General features: G+C 45.5%; 1 protein-coding gene across 1 annotated transcript; it reads left to right on the top strand.

Moving 5' to 3' along the window:
* The first annotated feature begins 112 nt into the window (after positions 1-112).
* On the top strand, positions 113-17,543 carry ACBD3 (acyl-CoA binding domain containing 3). Its single transcript, XM_069009281.1, has 8 exons — positions 113-393; positions 7,314-7,455; positions 8,465-8,605; positions 9,313-9,471; positions 10,906-11,080; positions 13,530-13,722; positions 14,384-14,668; positions 15,442-17,543. Exons 1-8 carry the CDS (start codon positions 135-137, stop codon positions 15,651-15,653), a joined length of 1,566 nt encoding a protein of 521 aa, XP_068865382.1. The 5' UTR covers positions 113-134; the 3' UTR covers positions 15,654-17,543.
* The last annotated feature ends 3,347 nt before the right edge of the window (positions 17,544-20,890 follow it).

The following is a 20,890-nucleotide window of genomic DNA, read 5'->3' as shown; positions in this document are numbered from 1 at the left end:
GCAGCCGCGGCGCGGGGCGGAGCGGGGCGGGGCCGTGGGCGGGCCCGGAAGATCCGGGTCGGAGGGGACGGGAAGTCGGGACGTGGCCGCCGCAGCGGAGCAGGAGGCGGAGGGCGGGCGGGAGGCGGCGGAGGATGGCGGCGGTGCTGAGCTCGGACCGGCTCGAGGTCTCGGTGGACGGGCTGACGCTGAGCCCCAACGCCGAGGTGCCGCCCTGCGAAGCGCGGCCGGCGCAGGGCGAGCCGGCGGCGGGGCGGGGCCGAGCGGGCCCCGGTTCCCCGGGTGCGGCGGAGGCCGGCGGCGAGGCGGCGGAGGAGGCGGCGCTGAGCCTGGAGCGGTGCTGGGGCTTCGCGCTGGAGGAGCTCTATGGGCTGGCGCTGCGCTTCTTCAAAGGTGAGCCCGGCCGCCGGCCCGGCCCGCACCGCCCCCCGCCAGAGCCCGGGCAGCCACCGGCACCGGGGAGCCGCGGGGGGCAGCCCCGGGAGGGCTCGGTGTGCCGTGGCGAGCAGCGTGTCCTGGCGGCCCGCGGGGATGCGCTTTTCCTGGTGCCGGACGTGAGCCGGGGCGGGGGGCGGGAGGAGAGGCTGCCCCGGGCCGCGGTGTGGCCGCTCGGCGGGGCCGGCGGGCACTGCCGGGGGTGTGCAGCACCCGGCCTAAAATCGGAGCCACAAAGCTCCGTGCTGGTGGCACGGGAAGGGAAAGCTCGCAGACGTGGGCGAGGAGCGCTCGCCGTGGGTGGTGCCGCCCCTGCTGACAGCCCGCGTCCTGGCGGGAGGTGTCGTGCCTTCTCCTCAGCATGCCAGCTCCAGGGCTGGCTGTGCTGCTTCAGGACGAGAGGACACAGCCTTAAGCTGCGCCAGGGGAAGTTTAGGTTGGACATTACGAAGAATTTCTACACAAAAAGGGTGATTGGGCATTGGAATGGGCTGCCCGGGGAGGTGGTGGAGTCACCGTCCCTGGAAGTGTTTAAGGAAGGACTGGACGTGGCACTCAGTGCTATGGTCCGGTTTACATGGTGGTGTTCGGTCTTAAGTTGGGAGTCGATGTTGTCAGAGGTCTTTTCCAACCTAGATGATTCTATGGTTCTGTGTGCTGCCATGACTCCAGGAGGCAGCCACAGAATACCTGGGGTAGAGACCTGGAGTGTTTTTCCTGGGATCCCCTGCAGCCAGGTTTGCTTCTGTGGGAAGCTGGAGTTAGCTGGCCACACTTGGTTTCCTCCGGAGGGGGAAGTGGGCTGTGGTGTTTCGGGGGAAGAGCTATGCTCACTGCATTGAGCACGTTTCAGTGATGTGTCGCTCCCGTGGCTCTCAGGCACACTCTGCTTCAGGTGGAGCAGGGAGCCCAGCCGCATGCCTGCACTAGGGAAGGCAAGCTCTGCACTTGGAAAGGTCGGTCTTGTGGCAGTCAATTGCTAGATGACCTCCCAGAGAGGCTGCCTCTTCTAAGGGCACTGCTGGCAGGTGGAAATGCTGCTGGAAGGACAAAGTTGTGTTTTCTTCACATTGGCTGACCTGCACCTGCTAGCTGTTAGGAGCATGTAAGGCTCTAAGCAGTTTTCTTAAGCCCTGGTTCTTTGACTCTGTTCTGATGCCCTTCCACAAAGCAGTTATTTTGTTAGCATGCTAATACACAGAGGTATTATTTCTTTGAGCTGTAAAAAAAGTAAGAGATTGTAAGATCTTATATTTTTTTTCCTCTTTTATCATAGGTTATCAGGTTGTGGAAGCATTGTACTTAATGTCTCTTTCTCCTTTCTGTAAAAGAAGTTGCTCAAAAGAGTTCTGGTTTTGTTTAATGGTGTAGAAAGAAATGTCTCTGCAGTAGCAAATTCCTTGTCTCAGTCAGCTGTGGTCTTCTGTCTTGGGTTGAATACTCTACAGGAACCTGTGTTTACAGTGTAAAGTGTGTTTACAGTGCAAAAGTGCTGTGAATGACTTAATCTGTATTACTGCTATGTAGATAAGCAATAACCTATATCTATTTTATCACATGTTTTAACAGAATTTATGTTCTGACTTTATCTCCTCTTGAATGGTGAAGTCTGTGGGGTGTTACTTGTGTGTAGGTTCCAGTTCCTTGCCTTGTACAGTCTTAGCAATGGTTTTTTTGTGCTGTCTTTTTAATCAAAACTTAATATCGACATGTTTCAGCTTACTCCCACTCCTTTTTTAGCCTTCTGAAATTTCTTGTAACTCAAGGATTTGCTCATAAGAGGAGAATTTTCCCCATTCAATTGTACTGTCAATCTTTCCAGTGAAAACCTTGTTTCTTTATCCTTATGGCTGGAATAACTCACTCAGAGTCATTGCCTATCATTTCATCTGTAGATTTCTTCCTGAAAGTGACATAACACGAAGATTTTTATTTATAGATCTGATGGGGAGCTACAGGAGCTTGTAATACTTGGGTTACTGATTCTGCCAGCTTGTTCTGTATCTGCGCAGCTCCAAAAATAAGTGGTCTCGTTTCCAAATTATTTTCATGCATCTGCTGTTAGAACAACTGTGCAAGTGGGCACACTTGGTTAGCAGCCCCATGCATGCCAAGGAGCAAACAGGGATTCCTCCTGTACTTCCAGAGGCCATATATCTATCTGAAGGGTGCCCCATGTTAATAGGTCAGTGCTGAGACCTCGTTTCTGACCATTCTTCTAAAAACTCCGCTAATAGTTAAGCAGCGTCTTTTCTGCTTCAGTGTGCAGCCTGAGTTGTCTGTAGCTCAGGGTGTACTTTCTTCCAAGAGAAGTTGAATCTGATCAAAATACTTCGAGTTTGCTTATTACAATGACTGCTAGTACTTGTCAGTGGTGGCATAATGCAGCTAACAGAGTTGCTCAGAGACAAGACAGGATGAGCGTGTGTGTAAACAATGTGCAGAGCACGACAGAAACTAGGCTAGGATATTAAAGAGACTCAAAAGCTACTTTATTCTGTCTCTGATAAAGACAAATCTAAAGCAGATCTAAAATGCTTTACCCTGGGTCACTTCACTGTCAGGCCTTAGGCTGTGCTGGAGATGTGCACTATCTTTTTTTTTTTTTAACATTCATTATGGCTTGTGAAGAGAGCTTTTCAGAATAACAGAGGCATAGAAAATAGATGGTAACCGTGTTCCAGTACATTTTTCTGTGGGAAATAAGAGCCTTCTTTCCCTTCCTGCTCTGTTAAGCCTAGTGCGGGTCAAGCAGCATTTTGGCTGCCATTAAGAGGCTGCTCCACTGTGCTGGATCCAGTGTGCAGTGGAGAACAGTCATGTTACAGTCATTGTACATTTCTTTGTCTCTAGGACTGCCTGTAATTGTGAGCCCTGGGGCAACTGGCACAGTAGAAGTGTCTCTGATTATTCTGCTTATTCTGCTTCCTTGGTACAGGTTATGCCAGTGAAGGTAACCTGTTCAAGCTCTGTCCTGAAGCAGGAGAGGGTGGCTTGCATAGGTCTGCCAGCAAATCTATCCCAGGATCAGCCCGGCTTTGTTGTTTTCCACATCCTGTCATTGAAATACCAATGCGGCCAACCTTCAATATATGACAGTCCCTGAAGTGTTCGTGCACTGTCTAAAGTGATTTGCAGTGCAGCACATCTGAGCAGACAGTACACAAACCATATCATTTTGGTATCTAAAAGCTCTCCTGGAATGTTAAGTACTCTAATTTTCTTTGACTGCTCTGAGTTATTTCCTCTTATCCTAACAAGAATGCATCTTCAGCCTCAGCAAAACATCATTCTCAATTAATTGTTTGACCTCTTTTTTTTGAGCACTAATTTGATGGCATGATTGTAATTCGTAAGTTAAGTAGGCTCTTGTTTTCAAGAATATGAAAACCTCTATAATGTATCTACATTTGTGAAGTTGAGCTTTGATCATATTTAATTGGAAGGGCCAGTCAGTAATTCTTCTGTTGATGCAGAACACACTTTCAGGAGAGGAGGATTAGGAGTGTAAGGGTGTACTGGGATCTGCAGGCAGCAGGTCAGTCCTCACACTTCTCAGTTTTGGTCTCACTCATTAAAACTTTGCAAATGAATAGAATTGACATATGTGATTTCTGCTTTTAAAAGCTATGAGGTGAAAAACCACACTTCACAAACTGTTTTCTAGCTGCTTCTAGATGACTCAACTGAATGCTGTCCCAAGGAAATCAGGCATTTAGAGTGGGTGTGGTAGGTGAAGTTGGCGTGGAAGGTGCAGCATGGTGTGCTGTGTTTCTTACAGGGGGAGAAAAACTGAAGTTACACTGGACTAAAAGTATCTTGCACAATGCAGTCTCTTAAGCATATTTCTTAAACTCCTTTATGTCTAAATATGCGGGTTTTTATCAATTCATGTCAATAATACAGTGCCACATAGTGACAAAAGCCCCTCTCATTACTAGTAACAGCTTCATCTTTCTGTTGTGGTTGAAAACTGAGTGCCTTCCTGGCCTTGTTGGGTCAGGGGTACCGGTGGCATAGGGAAGGTTGTACATTTGCTGTATTACTGCTGTGCAGGTCCTCTGGATTTCTCAGTATGTTCCCTGGAGCTCTTTGATGTTCTTCCACTTCCCGACAGCCGTATGAGGTGTGTGGGTAATGCCTGCTGAAATGGTGCGTTCACGGATGCTTGCATACATTTGGCACTTGTACTTGTCTAGACACACTAATGCTCCTTTTGGCATATTTGACTTCACAGATGAGTTCAGGTCCTCTGGTTCATTTAAACACCAACAATTCCAAATCCTTGGGATGATTATACAGTGTGGTTCATGCTGTAGAGTTTAACTGCAAAATAGTATGAAACTTAACTTCACTGACTGGCTACAAGTGGTTTTCTGATAATTTGCTTCTATGCTACATTATCTACAAGTCACCGAAAGCCTGTCTTGTGTTTTTCTCCTCTGTCTCTTTCCCTCTCTTATTTAGCTTGTTTGTTGTTCTTCCCTTGGGTCACCGTTCTTTGTAAATGCAGATTTTGGCTTCTCACAGTAATTAGGGCATGAGGTCTGACTTCTCTGTTCTGTGAAAATGCAGATGTGCTGTGCATTGCATGGGAAATGAAGGTTTTTTCCCTTCAACTCTCTTCAGGAGTGAGTTCAAATACTGATGATGTAATCTGGCTTAGGTAGCAGGTTAGTACAGCAAATAGCTGTGTGTTTTGCCAGACAGATACAGGTACACAGGTTGTGAAAAGTAAACTGTGCTATAGGGACCCCCTTGAGAACCACACTTTGCTCAGAAGCCTGGCAAAATTTCAGTGTAGTACCTTTGTCAATTGACTTGCTTTGTAGCACACTGCCCCAGGATATTAAGTATTGCTTAAAAGTACATGCTGTTTATTGAGGCTAATGGAAGTGCTTGTTACCTAATAAGTAAATTCTGAGTTGAGTGTGAAGAATTGAGGAAAAGCAAAGAGGCTCTTTGGAAGGCCTGAGAGCAGGAGTTGAAAGCTTGAGGTGATTTGCATCCCTTAAGGATCACAAACTTGGGGTGGGAAGGGACTGCTGGGGATTGTCAGGTTTAGCCCTCCTTTTCAGTTCAGGCTTCATGGCAATGTCTCCATTTGGGTTTTGAACATCTCCAATCATGGAGACATTAAAACTTCTCAGGGCAACCTGTTCCAGTGCTCAATCGCTCTCAGTTTAAAAAACAAAAACAACATCATAAAAAAAACAACTTAAAGCAAACAAACAAAACCCCACAAAAATGCTTAAGTGGCATTTCCTGTACTTCAGTTTGTGTCAGGTGCCTCTTGTCCTTTCAGTGTATAACACTGAGTAGACTCTGGTTCAGTTTTTACATGCACTGCCCCCCACTTTCAACCCCACCAGATATTTTTGGAAGTAGATATTTTTGTGGAGAAAGGCTTCTGTTTGTGAAGCTGGCAGCTGTATTTGCTGTAAGGTTGTGTGACACTGGGGCAAGAGCAAATACTTGAAATTCTGCAAGAGCGATATGAACTTCTAGGAATGAATAATAAGTAATTTAATGTTTGCCTTCCTAATCATTTGATTGTGGCTTCAAAACAAATGGCATGCATGTAGTGGTTCCTTGTGATGTCTCAGCTGAGTAAGTCCAGCAATGTACTGAACTTTCTCTGTCAAAAATAGTGTCTTGCTGTGATCTGCAAGCACTTTGCTGCTGGGATTGTGTCTGATTTCCAGAAGTATTTGCTTCTTTTCCTGTTAATAACTGTTCACAAGTGTCAGCCAAGCAATTTTGCAGTGTGTGTCAGCCTGAAATTTAGGTGTGGACTGTTCGGTTTGGGGCTGTAAACAACTTGCTCCAAAGGAGAACTGGGATTGAGTGGCAGCTTTGTCTCCAGCTCCCAATTACACTGAGAGCAGTGCAGTCATGGGAAGTGACAGTCTTTTACCTCTGGTAGTAGCTTCCTCATTTCAGCCCTTCCAAAAGGAGATGGTGCTTATTTATTTGTTTTCCTCTTCAAGAAAAATGTCTTTTTCTTAATGAGCAGTGTAGTCACATACAGCAATTCCTGTTTCTTTGATTTGTTTTGACAATTTAAATGTGCTGAAGTAAGTCCTAGCTGAGTAATTCATATATCATTTTAAATCAATGCAAGTATCTTCTTACCAGTAAAAGCGTGGTGGGATCTAACCGAGAATGCTTCAGAAGATGTTCCTGTGGAGCCACTGGAACATGTTCAGGCTTATGTTGCCTTCTTATTGTCAGAGTTCACTGTATGTGTTCGTGCTGATGGAGTCAGCTGCAAGGCTTTTCATTGTGAGGGGCTATTCCAGCTGCCTTGGCCAAGGGCAGCAGTTGTATTCCCTCAGGGAAAACTCTCCTTGACTCCTAATTTTTCCTCTCTGCAGTTTCCCTTGCCTTCAACCTTGGTTGTTCAGCTTTCATCAATGTGAAGAGCATGAAAGGAGAGCAATTTATAAATTTAACATCATGTGTTTCTTTATGGAAAATCCTTCCTGTGCACACTAGAGTAGACTTGGCAGACACACTTGAATTCAGTTAAGGTTTTTAAATATTTCGGAGATATAGATCCATATAGTGTGACGTTCAACAAATTAATGTAAATATTTATGTGATAACTGACTCACTAAGGCTGACTGTAGATAGTGGGATGCAAAGCACTCTGCACTGAAGTTTTCATTAGCTGAAGTAGATGTGTTTCTTCTGGACAGATCTGTATTTTATTTAAATAGAACTGACTTAATTTGTCTAACCTTTTGTGACTTGACTTTTTAACTTTTTTCTTTTTTTTTTAATGGTGAAAATCACGGTAATGGTTATGCAACATCCTCATTCCTATTTTGTGCTTAATTAGTCACAACAGTGAAATTTTCTTTTTTTTCCTACAGAAAAAGATGGCAAAGCCTTTCATCCAACATATGAAGAAAAGCTCAAACTTGTGGCACTGCACAAGCAGGTTCTGCTGGGACCTTACAACCCTGACACTTGCCCTGAAGTTGGATTCTTTGATGTGCTGGGGAATGATAGAAGGTAAAAGGGCAGGTGCTTTTGTTGGTCTTAACTCTGCTTTTCCTGGGTGAAGATAACATCATCCAATTTCTACAAGTATGTGGGTTATCTCCTGTATGTCTATGCTAGTGGGAAGTGAAAGTGGCCTCTTTAAATACATCTTAGAAGTGTTCAGTACAGGAACAGAAGATTGTTTGGGATTTTTTTTCAACCACACTAGAAGCTGCTGTGCTGACAGTCCAGTTTCTCATAACAGTCTAAGATGCATTAATGTGCAGACCCCTGTTTCATCCAAACTCCACACCATGGTTACAGCTGGCCAAGCCTTTTGCCAGTGGTAGCAGCATTTGCCATAGGTTGTCCCAACACCAGAGATAATTTCTGAAGTCAGATACCTAATGGATTCAAACTCTGAGTAAATCTTTTATGGGACATGGGAAGTCTCAGGTATGTCTCTTGTGTTGCTTGCAGCTCAGGCTGTACTTCTCATGTTCATTGTTGCTCTTTTTAGTGTTCTAGAGTGAAGGCAATGTGCAACACAGCAGTGGCTTCTCTGAGGTCCAGTACACTGCTTTTGCACAAATGGATGCAGTTTTTCTTAGGAAGAACAAGGCTGTTTCTTTCAACTAACTGAAGTGCTGTAATCAATAGTTGTTACTGTGTTTGTTCATTCAGGAAAATGTATGCTTTTTTTTCCACAAACTGGAGTGGAAGAAGGTTAAAAAAATACTTTAGGTTCACTTGTAGCTGGGAATTTTTTGGACATAGTTCAGCATTCAAAGTAGGGTTGATGGGATGTATGAGATTTCATGTAAGAGCTATCTCTCTTTGAAAGAGTGGCTCTTGTGCAGGCAGAAGAGAACATTTTACTGTCTTTGGGAAGAAGCTGTTGGTTCTCTGAAACTGCACATGATAAAATTTGGTTCCCAGTCTCCCAACTTTTTCTTTCTTTGCTGGGCTGTCAGAGCTCACTACTACTCACTACAGAAAAGAGTTGAGTCTGTTATTTCAGCTGATTTCTCTCTCTCAGGAAGGAATGGGCTGCCCTTGGAAACATGTCAAAGCAAAAAGCTATGACAGAATTTGTCAAGCTCCTGCATAGGTGCTGCCACTTGTTCTCGACATATGTCACTTCCCACAAGATAGAGAAAGAAGAGCAAGAAAAGAAAAGGTAACATTTGGGTGCTTTGATGTTGGTATCTATGAAATGTGTAACTCTTGGCCTGTGGACAGTATCACAGCTTAGCTTAGGTTGGAGCTGTCTTGGGAAGGGAAATGCTTGAAGTGTAGGTGGCTGTGGTATCATTTGATCTCTTTAAGCCTTATTACTTTGCCAGTAGTGAGCAGTTGTTTAGGAGTTTTAAAAATTTTGCTGATACTGTTATCTGCTTAAGAAGAGCTGCTTCACAAAATGTCTGTGGACTAAATATACAGAGAACATTAAATTGTCAGGTTTTAAATTTTATTAAAATTTAAACCCCTCATATGGGTTAGCAGCTTGACAAAGGCTGTCTTATTATTGCTTCCAGATGTGATTATTAAACCATGATACCCACATCATTACTGAACATGTGCTAAAGCTTGGAAGATATGTTTAAAGCTTCCAGGCAGCTTTTTCTGCTGCTCTCTGCTACAGGTAGCACAGTAACAGGTTAGCATGAATATCAAATTGTAACACAGAATCTCCCCTTGTCATGCTGCTGAGTGCAGTGATGTGGTTTTTTCATGAGACACTTCTCCAGGCCCATTTAAGTGTGAGGAGATGATACCAAACAAAAAGCCTCACTGGGCAGGCAAAAGGCAGGTTGCAGCATGTTGAAAAGAACTCATCCTAGGATTGTAGGAATGCTGGAATGGCTTATTGAGTGGATGTTGCAGAAGAGAAGAGGAAGAGCGAAGGCGGCGCGAAGAGGAGGAGCGGGAGCGGTTACAAAAGGAAGAAGAAAAACGTAGGCGAGAAGAAGAGGAAAGACTGAGAAGGGAAGAAGAGGAGAGGAGGAGAATAGAGGAGGAACGACTTCGGATGGAACAGCAGAAGTGAGTAGTGGAAACAAACAACACTTCAAAGAAAATAACTGCCTTGCACTTGAGACAATTGTATACTTGGAATATACAGTTCTGATTATATTTCATTGTTCCCATCACATCCAGATGCTGAAAACACAGATCTGGCTTTGCACACGTGATATTTAGGAGAATAGTAAAGCTGTTCCACATCAGTCAGCAACTATTTTCCACAATAAAAATGTCTTTGCAGGGGGTGTCTCTGAAGTAGATCCTGTGCTTGCTATGTAGTGGTTTTGAGAAGGGAGCAAATAATTAAACCTCAAGTTTTACTGCTTGTTTAACATGGTGAGAGCCAGAGGAGTGTAAGAGACAGACATAAATTAACATATACAGTCGAAAGTGTTGCACAGTGCTAAGTAACAAGAAGTGTGGTATGCCTTGAAGTTGAGGGGGTTTTTTACATGAATGGGAGTTGTGTATTAAGTGGTCATAGCAGGTTACAGAGATAAAGAGTTTAGACAGAAAAGGAATGTGGATACCAAGTGTATCTAAACTGGTCACAGTTTGCTGAAAAGCAGTAAATCTTGCTCTTTGGGATATTACACCAGTCTAATACTGATGCTTTAGAACATAATTTTTGGGGATGGAAGAAGAGTGGGAAGGAAAGAATTTTTCTTGCAATTGTGTGATACTTCTTCCTTCCTCTGAAACATTGATAGCTGGTTACTGAAGGATGTAACATGAGACAGGCCCTGGATCTATCTAGTCATTTTACCATAGAGTTCCTGTTAGTTCTTTGGAGAGAGGAGAAAAACAGCCTGTGCATATGTAACCCATGTGTTCCTCCTAAAGTTTCAGCAGTTGAGTTTGCTGGAGATGCAGATGCCTCATATGGCAGCATTTTTTTTGTTGTTCCTGAATTAGGCCACTGTCAGTCATGTTTTTCATACTTGTTTGCATACTGACCAGGGAAACTAAGATAGTAATGTGATGTGTTTTTCTTAGATTCACCAAAAAGCATTGGTGTGCTGTGCTACAGCAGGATTGTTCTTACCAGTATTTTTAGCAGGTCTGCTGGAAGGGTGGTTTCTGGAAAAAGCATATGTGGATTTTTTTCCTTTGCTTGTTTGAGAAATTCAGTCATGTGGGTTTTTTATAGCACTACCTCTTTATCAAACTACAGATTGAGAATTATGTAAGAGCTCTTGTTGTTTTAACATTTGATGTTTCCAAACACTGGGTGGAAAATGTTGCTCCCTTCTTTAGGTTCTCAGTGTATTTTTAGGCAAAACTCACATTTGCATTAGCTCTGGGTTCTGGTCCCTTACACATGTAGGTTTATTTCACCTGGGTTTTGCAGGAATGGAATGAAATGACTGAAGGGGCCTCAAAGGCAGTTAAGTGCAGGGATTTCTTTCCCCAGTGCCCTGAGCTGTTGGTAACCGTGCTGTGCTCCCCCCGCAGGCAGCAGATCATGGCAGCGCTGAACTCGCAGACGGCCGTGCAGTTCCAGCAGTACGCGGCCCAGCAGTATCCCGGCAACTACGAGCAGCAGCAGATCCTCATCCGGCAGCTCCAGGAGCAGCACTACCAGCAGTACATGCAGCAGCTCTACCAGGTCCAGCTCGCCCAGCAGCAGGTATGGCTGGCCAGCTGGGGAGCCTGGGCTTCGTGTCCTGGGCTGTCACTGGGATGCATTAACTTGCCTGCTGTTATCGCCTTGGAAAGATAATTGCCACAAGGAGAGCTACTGTCATAGTGACTAGTGCTGCTTCAGGTTCAAACACCAAAGCCCCTTTATTTGTTTCATCTTTTGGAGTGGTTTTCTGAAGCAGCTGTTAATTAAGAAAATTCTGAGCAGTCTTTGCTAATGACTTGGCGCAATGTTATTGTTGGAGACCAAATGTGAAGTGCTCTGCTGCAGCGTTGGTGATGTGTGTGTGTAATTTAATGACACACCAGTGCATGTGAGCGTGAACAAACCTCTTCAGGTGACTCTCCTGAAGGTCTGTGCAGAGCAGCAGGCTGTGGTCAGCCCTGTGTTCCTAGCTCAGCGTGCATGCACATCACTGTAGCAGCACTGCTGGGTTGGAGCTTGCTCCTCCCTGCCAGCCTGAGCACTGCTGACTTCTCTCTCCTTTTGCATCTATTGTCTGACTTTAGCACCTGATGAAGTTGCTTGCCTGCGATAAGCTGGTTGTGGTTTGGGTGGCAGACAGACTGTGGCTGCCAGCCTGAGGTCTGTCCTTGAGCTAAAGACCTAAACTTCAGTAACTAATTTCCTGTGGTGTCATTTGTATTGTGTTGAGGCTGATGCCCTCAGCAAAGAAATGTCCCAAGAGGGGAGCCATGGGAACCTCATGAAGTTCGAGCCCCTGCACTGGGTCAGGTCTGGGCACTCCCCAGTATCAGTACAGACTTGGGGGTGAATGGGTTGAGAGCAGAGCTGGGCTGGTGGATGAAACACTGGATATGAGCTGGCAATGGACTTCTGAAGCCCAGGAGGTCAGTCATATCCTGGGATGCAGGAAAACAAGTGTGGCCAGAAGGCAGAGGGAGAGAGGTGATTCTCTGCTCTGCTCTCATGACACCCTGCCTGGAGTGCTGCATCCAATTCTGGGGTCTCCAACACAAGAAGAGCATGAACCTGTTGGAGCAGGTCCAGAGGAGGTCACAAAGATGCTCAGAGGGCCGGAGCACCTCTCCTATGAAGACAGTATGAGAGAGCTGAGCTTGTTCAGGCTGGAAAAGAAGCTCTGGGGAAACCTCACTGCAGCCTTTCAGTACCTAGAGGAGGTTTATAAGAAACATGAAGAAAGACCTTTTTACCAGGGCCTGTAGTGACAGGATGAGGGGCAAAGGTTTTAATCTGAGAGAGTGTAGGTCTAGATTGAACATAAGGAAGACTTTTTTTTTTTTTTTTACAGTGAGGGTGGTCAGACACTGGCACAGGTTGCCCAGAGAAGCTGTGGAAGTCCCATCCCAGGAAGTGTTCATGTACAGATTTGATGGAGCTTTGAGCAACCTGGTCTAGTGGAAGGTGTCTGTTCCCATGGCAGGGGTGTGGAACTAGATGATTTTTATAGCTCACTTCCAAGCCAAACCATGATTGGATGGAGCTGAAGTGCTGTAAGAAAGGCAGAGACTTCCTGCCCTGTTATAGTTTCTTTGGACTTCCCTCATGTAGCTTCCCTAACACTTCCAAGGAATACTTCATTTGGATGCCTGTGACTCAGCTGCATTGGGATCTGTTAGTGCAGTCAGAAAGTGCTGTTCTGCTTACAGATCAGCTTCTGATGCAATTAATTTTGGAAAGGCTGTATGCAATAGTTTTGTAGAAAAGTTCACACCACATGACTTTCTCTCAGGACACAAAACTGCTGTAGTAGAAAGTTAAATCTGGACAGCATCTCTGCAATTGCTTAAATTTGAAATCTTAACTGAGGTTTTTCTATATTGTCTTCATATTCCTGCAGGATACCTATATTGCACTTGTTCATCAAAATCTCGTGATTGCTAGGTTATCCTTTAAAGAGTGGTGCTTATATCTTTTCCCTGTCCCAAAAAAAAGCCTGTGTTGTCTCTCTGGACTGATAACGAGGGACAGGGAAGTTGCTCAAGAGAGTTCTCTGTTTAACTCAGAAATTGACAAGTAGCTAGTAGACTTTCAATCCTCAGCTCTCTTTAGTCCTGGATGAGCTCAGGCTGGGTGGAACCTTTCCAGCCAGCAAAAAAAAATTCCAGCAAACAAGCCACACTTCCAACTTTGAAAGAAATGTTATAGGAATGAAAAACTTCCATAGTTAAGTTCAAGAGTATTGTGTGTACCCTAATTAATTTGAAAATTGAATTTTTTGGTTCAGGTTGTATCCACCAGCCTAGAAGCAAGTGACTTCACATCCCTTGGTAGTACTGAGTAGATGCAACTGGTTAATGTGTGCTGCTTCTGGTCTTTTGGGTCAAGCCCTCTTTTGGGGTGAAGGGAGAGGTTTTCTCTTTAAATTGTCTTTATACCTTCTGCTGGAAGGTGTAAAACTGGCATCTTGTGAGGGTTTGGTTGTACTTGACTTAAATTCCTGTTGTTTTAGGCAGCCTTACAGAAGCAGCAGGATGCAGTGGTGGCAGCAACAGGGACACCCCTGACTACTGCATCGAAGGTGAACAGCCCTGCCCCAGGGGACACCCCATCCATTAATGGGCAGGCCAGTGCACATGCAGACAGCCCTGAAAAAGAGTTGGATGCAGAGGTTTTGGAAGAAGCACTGGAGAATGGACCAAAAGGTGGGACTAGCTGAATTTCTTCTTTAAAAATAAATAGCAAAAGCCTTTCTTAGGGTTCAGGTGTTTAAGTGGGGTTACCACGGTTCTTTGTTTGGCTTCATTTGCCTGCAGAAAGGCTAGATTTGATTCCTGGGGCTGCTGTCTCTCATGGGAGAATAATATTGCAAAGGCAAAGCTCAGCTTTGGGAGGTGAGGGAAAGAGGAAGCAGCAAAAGCATTTCAGCAAGCTGATGGGATCCAGAGCCTCCTTTCACCCTCGACTTGAAGGAAAGGAGCATAAAAGTTCCAGCACAAAGCTGTTCTGGGCAGAAATATGCTCAGTTTTATTTGAACTGGGGTCAAAACTGTTTAAAGTTCCTTCTAAGTGAGGGGTTCTGTGCAATACAGACCTGTCACCTGTAGCTGTACATTTGCCTTCTGAGGCTTTTCTGCATAAGCACTGTTGGTTTAAGTGTGGTGGGTGGGTGAACTGGTAGCACTTAGTAGTGTTACAACTAAATTTGCACTGTTTCATACATTTTTTCAGAGTTCAGACTTGCAAAATTAATTGGAAGCAACTTTAATTCTTGGGGCCCTCCAGTGCTCCTAAGGCACATTTAAGTATGCAGCATAAGTAACTAAAACAAAACCTAACTGGAGTTATTTCCTCCCCTCTCTCCAGATTCTGTCCCAGTGATTGCTGCCCCATCCATGTGGACACGACCCCAGATAAAAGACTTCAAGGAAAAAATCCGTCAGGATGCAGACTCTGTGATCACCGTGGGCCGAGGAGAAGTGGTTACAGTCAGAGTACCAACTCATGAAGAGGGGTCTTACCTCTTTTGGGAGTTTGCTACAGACAATTATGACATTGGTTTTGGGGTGTATTTTGAATGGACAGACTCCCCTAATACTGCAGTCAGTGTGCATGTCAGCGAGTCCAGTGATGATGAGGAGGAAGAGGAAGGTAAGCACGCTAATGTGTATAAACTGTCAGAGTTTACTGTGAGGGAAGCCCCCATGGATGGTCTTGTGTGTAATCTCCCACTTTCCTTGGCTTCCATCTGGCTGGAGTCATGTTTTTAAAGCAGCTGAGGCTGGGGAAATCCTTTTCCTAAGTTAACTATTCAATAAACTAAACTGAAACCTGTGCTATAGTAGAGCACAGCAGATCTGCGCTCTGAAACCTTGGGGAAAATCCCATCCTGCTGTTCAAGAGATGTTTCTAGCCAGGAAGTTTCTTTGAGGCTGCAGCAAAACAGCTTCAGAGAGCAAGTCCTCATGGTGGCTGAGACACAGGTCACAGCCTTTGCCTGTGGGGAAGTCCAGCATACCACCACAAAAATGTTTTGAAATGAGCATGTGATTTGCTTGGAAGGAGCTGCCCTGACTTAGGAAGCAGTGGCTTTCTGGGTATCACTACCAATAATCTGGGGTAGTCAGTGGAGGGTGGTTGTCTTATTGAAAACTGGAGTTTGGCATCTCTACAAACTGACCTGGCTGTGCTGGGGAGATGGGTGTGGTGAGTTTCAATATCAAACTGTAAAAATCATGATAAAGTGAGCATGTTTGGTGTTCTTCCTGCTTCTGAGTGCTTCAGCCCCAGCCTTGGTAGGAATCTCTGCGGCTCCTCTCATTCCTAAACTAACAAAGAGGGCCTTGTCCACTAGAGGTTAGTCTGACTTTCTCTTGTAAAGCATCCACCCATGTTCACTGACACCCTTTTTTTTTCCCTTGCAGAAAATACTAGCAGTGAAGAAAAAGCCAAAAAGAATGCCAACAAGCCTCAGCTAGATGAAATAGTGCCTGTGTACAGACGAGACTGTCACGAAGAAGTGTATGCTGGCAGCCACCAGTACCCAGGGAGAGGAGTTTATCTTCTTAAATTTGACAACTCCTACTCTCTATGGAGGTCAAAAACAGTTTACTACAGAGTTTATTATACTAGATAAAGGTGTGGCTGTGTCTGAGGCTGGGCTGTGCAGAAGATGTCATTTTATTTGGAATTTTCTTCAAGCATAATGGATCTTTTTGAGTCTGTGTTTTATCCTGTCTGTATCTGTATGATTTGTGTGAACTTCTAACAAGTAGACACTGGGATCTTCCTGCTCCATGACACTAATGCATATTGCATTGGGCTTAACACAGGATCTCCCTAACCTTTTTGGGGATTGGAGTCGTTGGCTCCAGTGCTGAGGTCACATCAGTTGCACTTGTTAAAGCCTCATGAAAAAGGGGGAGGGAGTTGCTGGCTCACTGGCTGAGTGATCTGATGTTTCCAGGTCTGGATGCCTTGACTAACTCGTTAATGGTTAATTTAAAGGTCCCATCAGTAACTGGTAGATTTGGATGCAGTTTGCTGTGTAGCAAGTTTCTCTTAACTGTAATTGAATGTCAGATTTTTTACACCATTAAAACTTGAAACTTTTAAGTTTATGCAGTTTAGAAACAAGTTGTCTCACTTCTGTCCTCATCAAAGAAGAAACATTCAGTTCCTTAAACCAGTGTAGTGTCTCAGACAAGGGTGAACAACGTCCTGAAAGTACAGCAAATAACCTCTTCTGAAGGTGTAAACTGAATGATGTTTAAAAGTACATGTAACAAGGAGAACCTTAATCTCTCCCCACTGCTAACCCTAGAATAAAAAAAGTCATTTTTTGATGCAATTGACTTTGAACAGGACACAAACTACTCCTGAATTTAATGGGGTTTTTAATGGGGTAGACAAAAAGAAAAAAGGCTACAAACTTGAAACCAGTTTTCTGCACAATGTTCTGACTTGGTTTTGTAAGACCTGAATACGCATGTTGTGCATCTGGAGAGCAGTCAGTCACTTTTGATAGAGTATAGGAGTTAATGTTGCACTAATGATGGAAATCACTGCCACTCCATTTTAGTCTGAACTGGTGATAGTGGGGTGCAAACTTTCTGCTTTAATTTGTAACTGTGGGCGGAAAGGCCAGGTGCACATACAGATACTTAACGTAGCTTTAATGTCAATTTCATATGGTTTGGTTGGGGCATTTTGTGTTTTGTATAGTGCAAAAAACCCGCAGGTGGCTACTTGGCTTGAGGCTGCAGTAAGAATCCGCTCCCCCTGGAGCCCAGGGGGGACATGTTGCAATAATGACTTGTGCAAGTGCTCTCTGCATGGGTGATGCACCTTGTTACTGAAAGGAAATGGTTGCTTTGGGTCTCAGACCAGCGCTTGCAGTCAGACTTCCATTGATCAGCTGCAGCATGGGCAGTTCCATGGCTAATGATGTTGAGTTGGCGGGGTTTGTTTGAATGGTCAGTTTGTACATACATGATACTTTACTTTTCTCATACCAACCATGGAGATACTTCTCCTAGAGTGCTTAACTTGTCATCTTGCTTTTTGGGTCAGCAACACCGTACCAGCTTACAGCTAGTTAGTGCTGCTTTATCCAAAAACACTGTACAATGTTCTGCTCTTGTGTACATACAGTATATAAACCATGAATTTAGAAAGTACCTTGCTTTTAAAGGAAACTGTATTTAATGTAAAAAAACCAAAAAAAACCAACAAAAAAAAACCCCTTTTAAAAAGGCAGGCACTAATATATTTCTTCTGGTCTTCAAATTACTTTTTTTTTGTCCATACAAAAATGTTACAACTTTTTCCTCTAAGAGTATCTGTTCTTGGGAGCGGTGTTTGTCGCTTTAAATGGCAGCACTTACTGTCATGTGTTGGATGTTAGAACTTCTACGTTTTCAGACTTTTTTTTTATTGCCTCTGGCTGTTGATAGTACAGTACAAGTGCGATTTCAAGATACCTTGAGATAGTATTTAATCCTAATTAAAATACATTTATCTGTAATGCTGTTGGCTTTTTCTTAATTTGCAAACCTTGGCATTGCTGTGTATGGCTCTTGAGCTACGATGAGCTTGTCATCCTCTCTCCCATATTCAGAGGTTCAGCACTGTGCTCACACTGTGGTCAAAGGCTCTGCCCAGGAATGTCAGTGGCTCGCTGGATGGGGCCATCTGTCCATACTGGAAGAGCCCAGCTTAAACTGCATCATCTCTGGGTTGTGAGTGGGTAGCAGAAGGGGTTGGATGTGGGCAGCTGAAACCTGTAAGCTCTCTTCTCCAAGAGAGTCCTGAAATCCCTTGCCCAGAGGGCGAGAGACAGGACCATGCACGGCTTAGACTGAACAAAAAGAAAAGCAAGGACCTAGAGGCAAAAAGGCAAGTTATGCTGAGGTCTGTGTCAGCCAGAATCTCCTTTCACTGCTTACCTGCTGCTGGTAAGTAGCTTGTCCTGGAGCTGAGGCCAGGATGTGCACTAGTTTGGTCCCAGAGTTCACCTGGGGAGCAGAATTCTCTTCAGAGAGAACAAAGCAAGTGCTGTGCTACTTGCATGAGAAGCAAGATGCTGAGTTGTTCGATGTACCATAGTCTGGGTATGCTACAAGCTAGTTTCACATTAAGTGTTCAAGTGCATTGAAAACCAAAGCAATTACAGCAGCAAGCATGCCCCAGCTGAGCCTATTTTACCTGTCTCATGCATGTATAAATTCCCCTTTCCCCAATTAAAAGGGAAGCACTGTGCTCCTCACAGCTCTCTTTAGGCAGCTCCCTTTCACCAAAGAATTACTATCAACACTGTGGAGTGAACAGAGTCCCTGGCAGCGACTCCAGGTGATACAGCAGCAACAGCTTGACAAAGCTCAGTTCTGAATACACTGATCCTTTGAGAAAAGCTAAATAACCCCAGGGAAAAGCCATTGTTAGAACAGGTTCTTCGAGGCACTTTCGTGGGAGACAGCGAGCATGGTCCTCCTTGCCTCTGCTGTCCCAGAAGGATAAGCAGTGCACTCAAAACAACTTGCTAATTTAAGCCACTTGTCTGCTCTGTGAAATTATCCTTTGCCTATCCTCTTTGCTGTCCTTCCCACCCCTTGGCTTTGGCACTTTCTGCCTTGTGCTTTGCTTTGTCAGTCACAGATGAGACGCTGTGATTTAGAGCAGCTGGGTGCAGCACTGAGGTAACTGGAATGGGCAGGGACATCGGACTCGGGGCTCTGCTCTAGAAGGAGCCCTCAGGGGCAGGTCAGCCGTTCAAGCTCCTCCTATTTGTGTGTTGCTTCAGGAGGTGTAAGAGGAGGCTGCACAGACCTGTTGAAGTACAAAGAAGTGAAGTATCCACCCAAGTGCCAGCCGTGCTCCAGACTGACAGCTCAGGATAGTTGTTATCCTTTTTAATCCAAAATATGAAGGCTTGAAGCTCTCTTCTCTCGAGTACCTGATCCTGCAATCCACATCCCTTTCTTTCCACCCCCCCCTACAGTCCCAGCACAAGGACTACAGGGGAAGCTGGAAAAAGCCCACTCTAATCCCTCCCATCCCATTGGACTCATGTTCCTGTCACTCCTGCCTCTTCCTTGATTTCCTCTGCCACCTTTGGCTGCCCCAGCCCCACACTGCGGGGTCTGGGCCAGCACCTTCCATACAGGTGCTACTGCCCAGAGGTGCCAGCTGGAGCAGGAGCCCAATGAACATGCATGTGCCCCAGGATTCCTGGAAATTACAGTTTCTCTCATGCAAGCTGCTGCTCCCCAGCTATTTCTGCTCTGCTCTCCCCCATTCCACCTCCCCACCCAAACAGTTCAGTCCCTAAGCCCAGCTCCCGCTGTTGGTTCATTTGCAGACCCAGCTCAGCAGCAGGAGCTTCCAGCTTTCACAGCCAGCCTGTCTGTGCCTTTGCTCCTGCTCGCTGCAGACAGGCAGAGTACAAAGGGACAAATTTTAGGGCTGGGTCACTGCTTTATTTGCCACACAGGTGTGTAAGTCCCTGTGGTAACGTTGGTCCTGTGCTCTGTGACAGCAGCGTACTGGCCTGGGGCTCTGGTGTGCTCCAGCCCAGTTCAGAGGGCAGGTTACAAATGCCAACCACCTGCTTTTGGGTCCATTGCTTTAAAAAATAAAACTTCTAAACTCACACCCCAGTTATACCCACCACCATGTACTGGAAGATTAAGCAAAGCATGAAATGCCAACCCAAATCTTTCCCCAAATACGTTCATCTGAGGCCTGCCACTTGGACATCAGAAGTTTTATTGAAACATCAGCCTGCCTTAAAGAAATATATTGAACTACTTGGACTAGTATAGATATAGATATGGACATGCAATATAGATATTGCATCTGCAAAGTTATCATCTGTTATCCTAAAAATAAGAAACTTGCAAGGAATGAGGAAAAACAAGGCAACACTGGTTCTCTATAATAAATTCTTCTCCTGGCCCCTGTTATTTTCATGTTGTACCTTCTCCGTCATGAAGCTGGTGAGAAACCTGCTCCTTTTAATCAGGGAGCTCAACACTGGCATGCAGTCAGATTTGGAGGAATAATTCCTTAATTCAGCCTCCACTTTAGTGTTTTCCTCTGTGTTGGACTTCAGGTTTCCTACATGTTTGTTTTCAGGAAGCAGCTGCTGGGTGCTGGCCACTGCTCTCACCTGACCTGGCAGCTGGTCCGTGCTGTGTCCAGGAGGAGGTTTGATGTTATCCCTCACTGTGCCTTTGAGCAAAAATTCCCCTTGGCTGTGCTCCCCTGATGGAGGAGCAGGTCTGAGTGGAAAAAGCCGATTCCCTTGGCCCGGACAGGTCACCACTCCCTTTCCCCAGGGATGTTTGAGCCGCTGTGCCCCCCCTCCAGGCCTGCTTGCAGCTCCTTTCCTGCTGTGGCTGCATCCCCAGGCACAGCAGGAATGTCCTGGGGAAGCACATCCAGGGCTGCTGGAAAGCTCAAACGTGGGCTCTCCCCCTGCACTCCTGATGATCTGTGGGCAGGAGAGCGGCCACTGCTCGCTCATCGGAACAAATGCTTGGCCCTCTGCCACATGTCATTAATGGTCATTAGTGAAATACCTGCACAGCCATTAAGGACGGCACGGGGTGCCTGGGACAGCCTTTAGGGCATGTGGGAACGGGCTCTGCTCTACGGACTGAGTGGCAGCTCTGCCCACAGGGCTTCGGGGAGCCCAGCAAAACCCTCTGCTGCCCCAGGGCTGGGCATGGGCCCCTCTGGCTGTGACTGCTCATGAGACTGGGGTAGCTGTCACCTTCAAACCCTTCCCGTGCCACACGAGCACTCAGCTGTGACCCCTCTGTGACCCAGGTGTCCTTTCTAGACCTGCCTGGATGGGCCTTATGAAGGGCT

This window comes from Aphelocoma coerulescens, chromosome 3, assembly GCF_041296385.1.
Source record: "Aphelocoma coerulescens isolate FSJ_1873_10779 chromosome 3, UR_Acoe_1.0, whole genome shotgun sequence".
NCBI lineage: Eukaryota > Metazoa > Chordata > Aves > Passeriformes > Corvidae > Aphelocoma > Aphelocoma coerulescens.
This window is presented reverse-complemented; position numbering and strand designations above follow the sequence as displayed.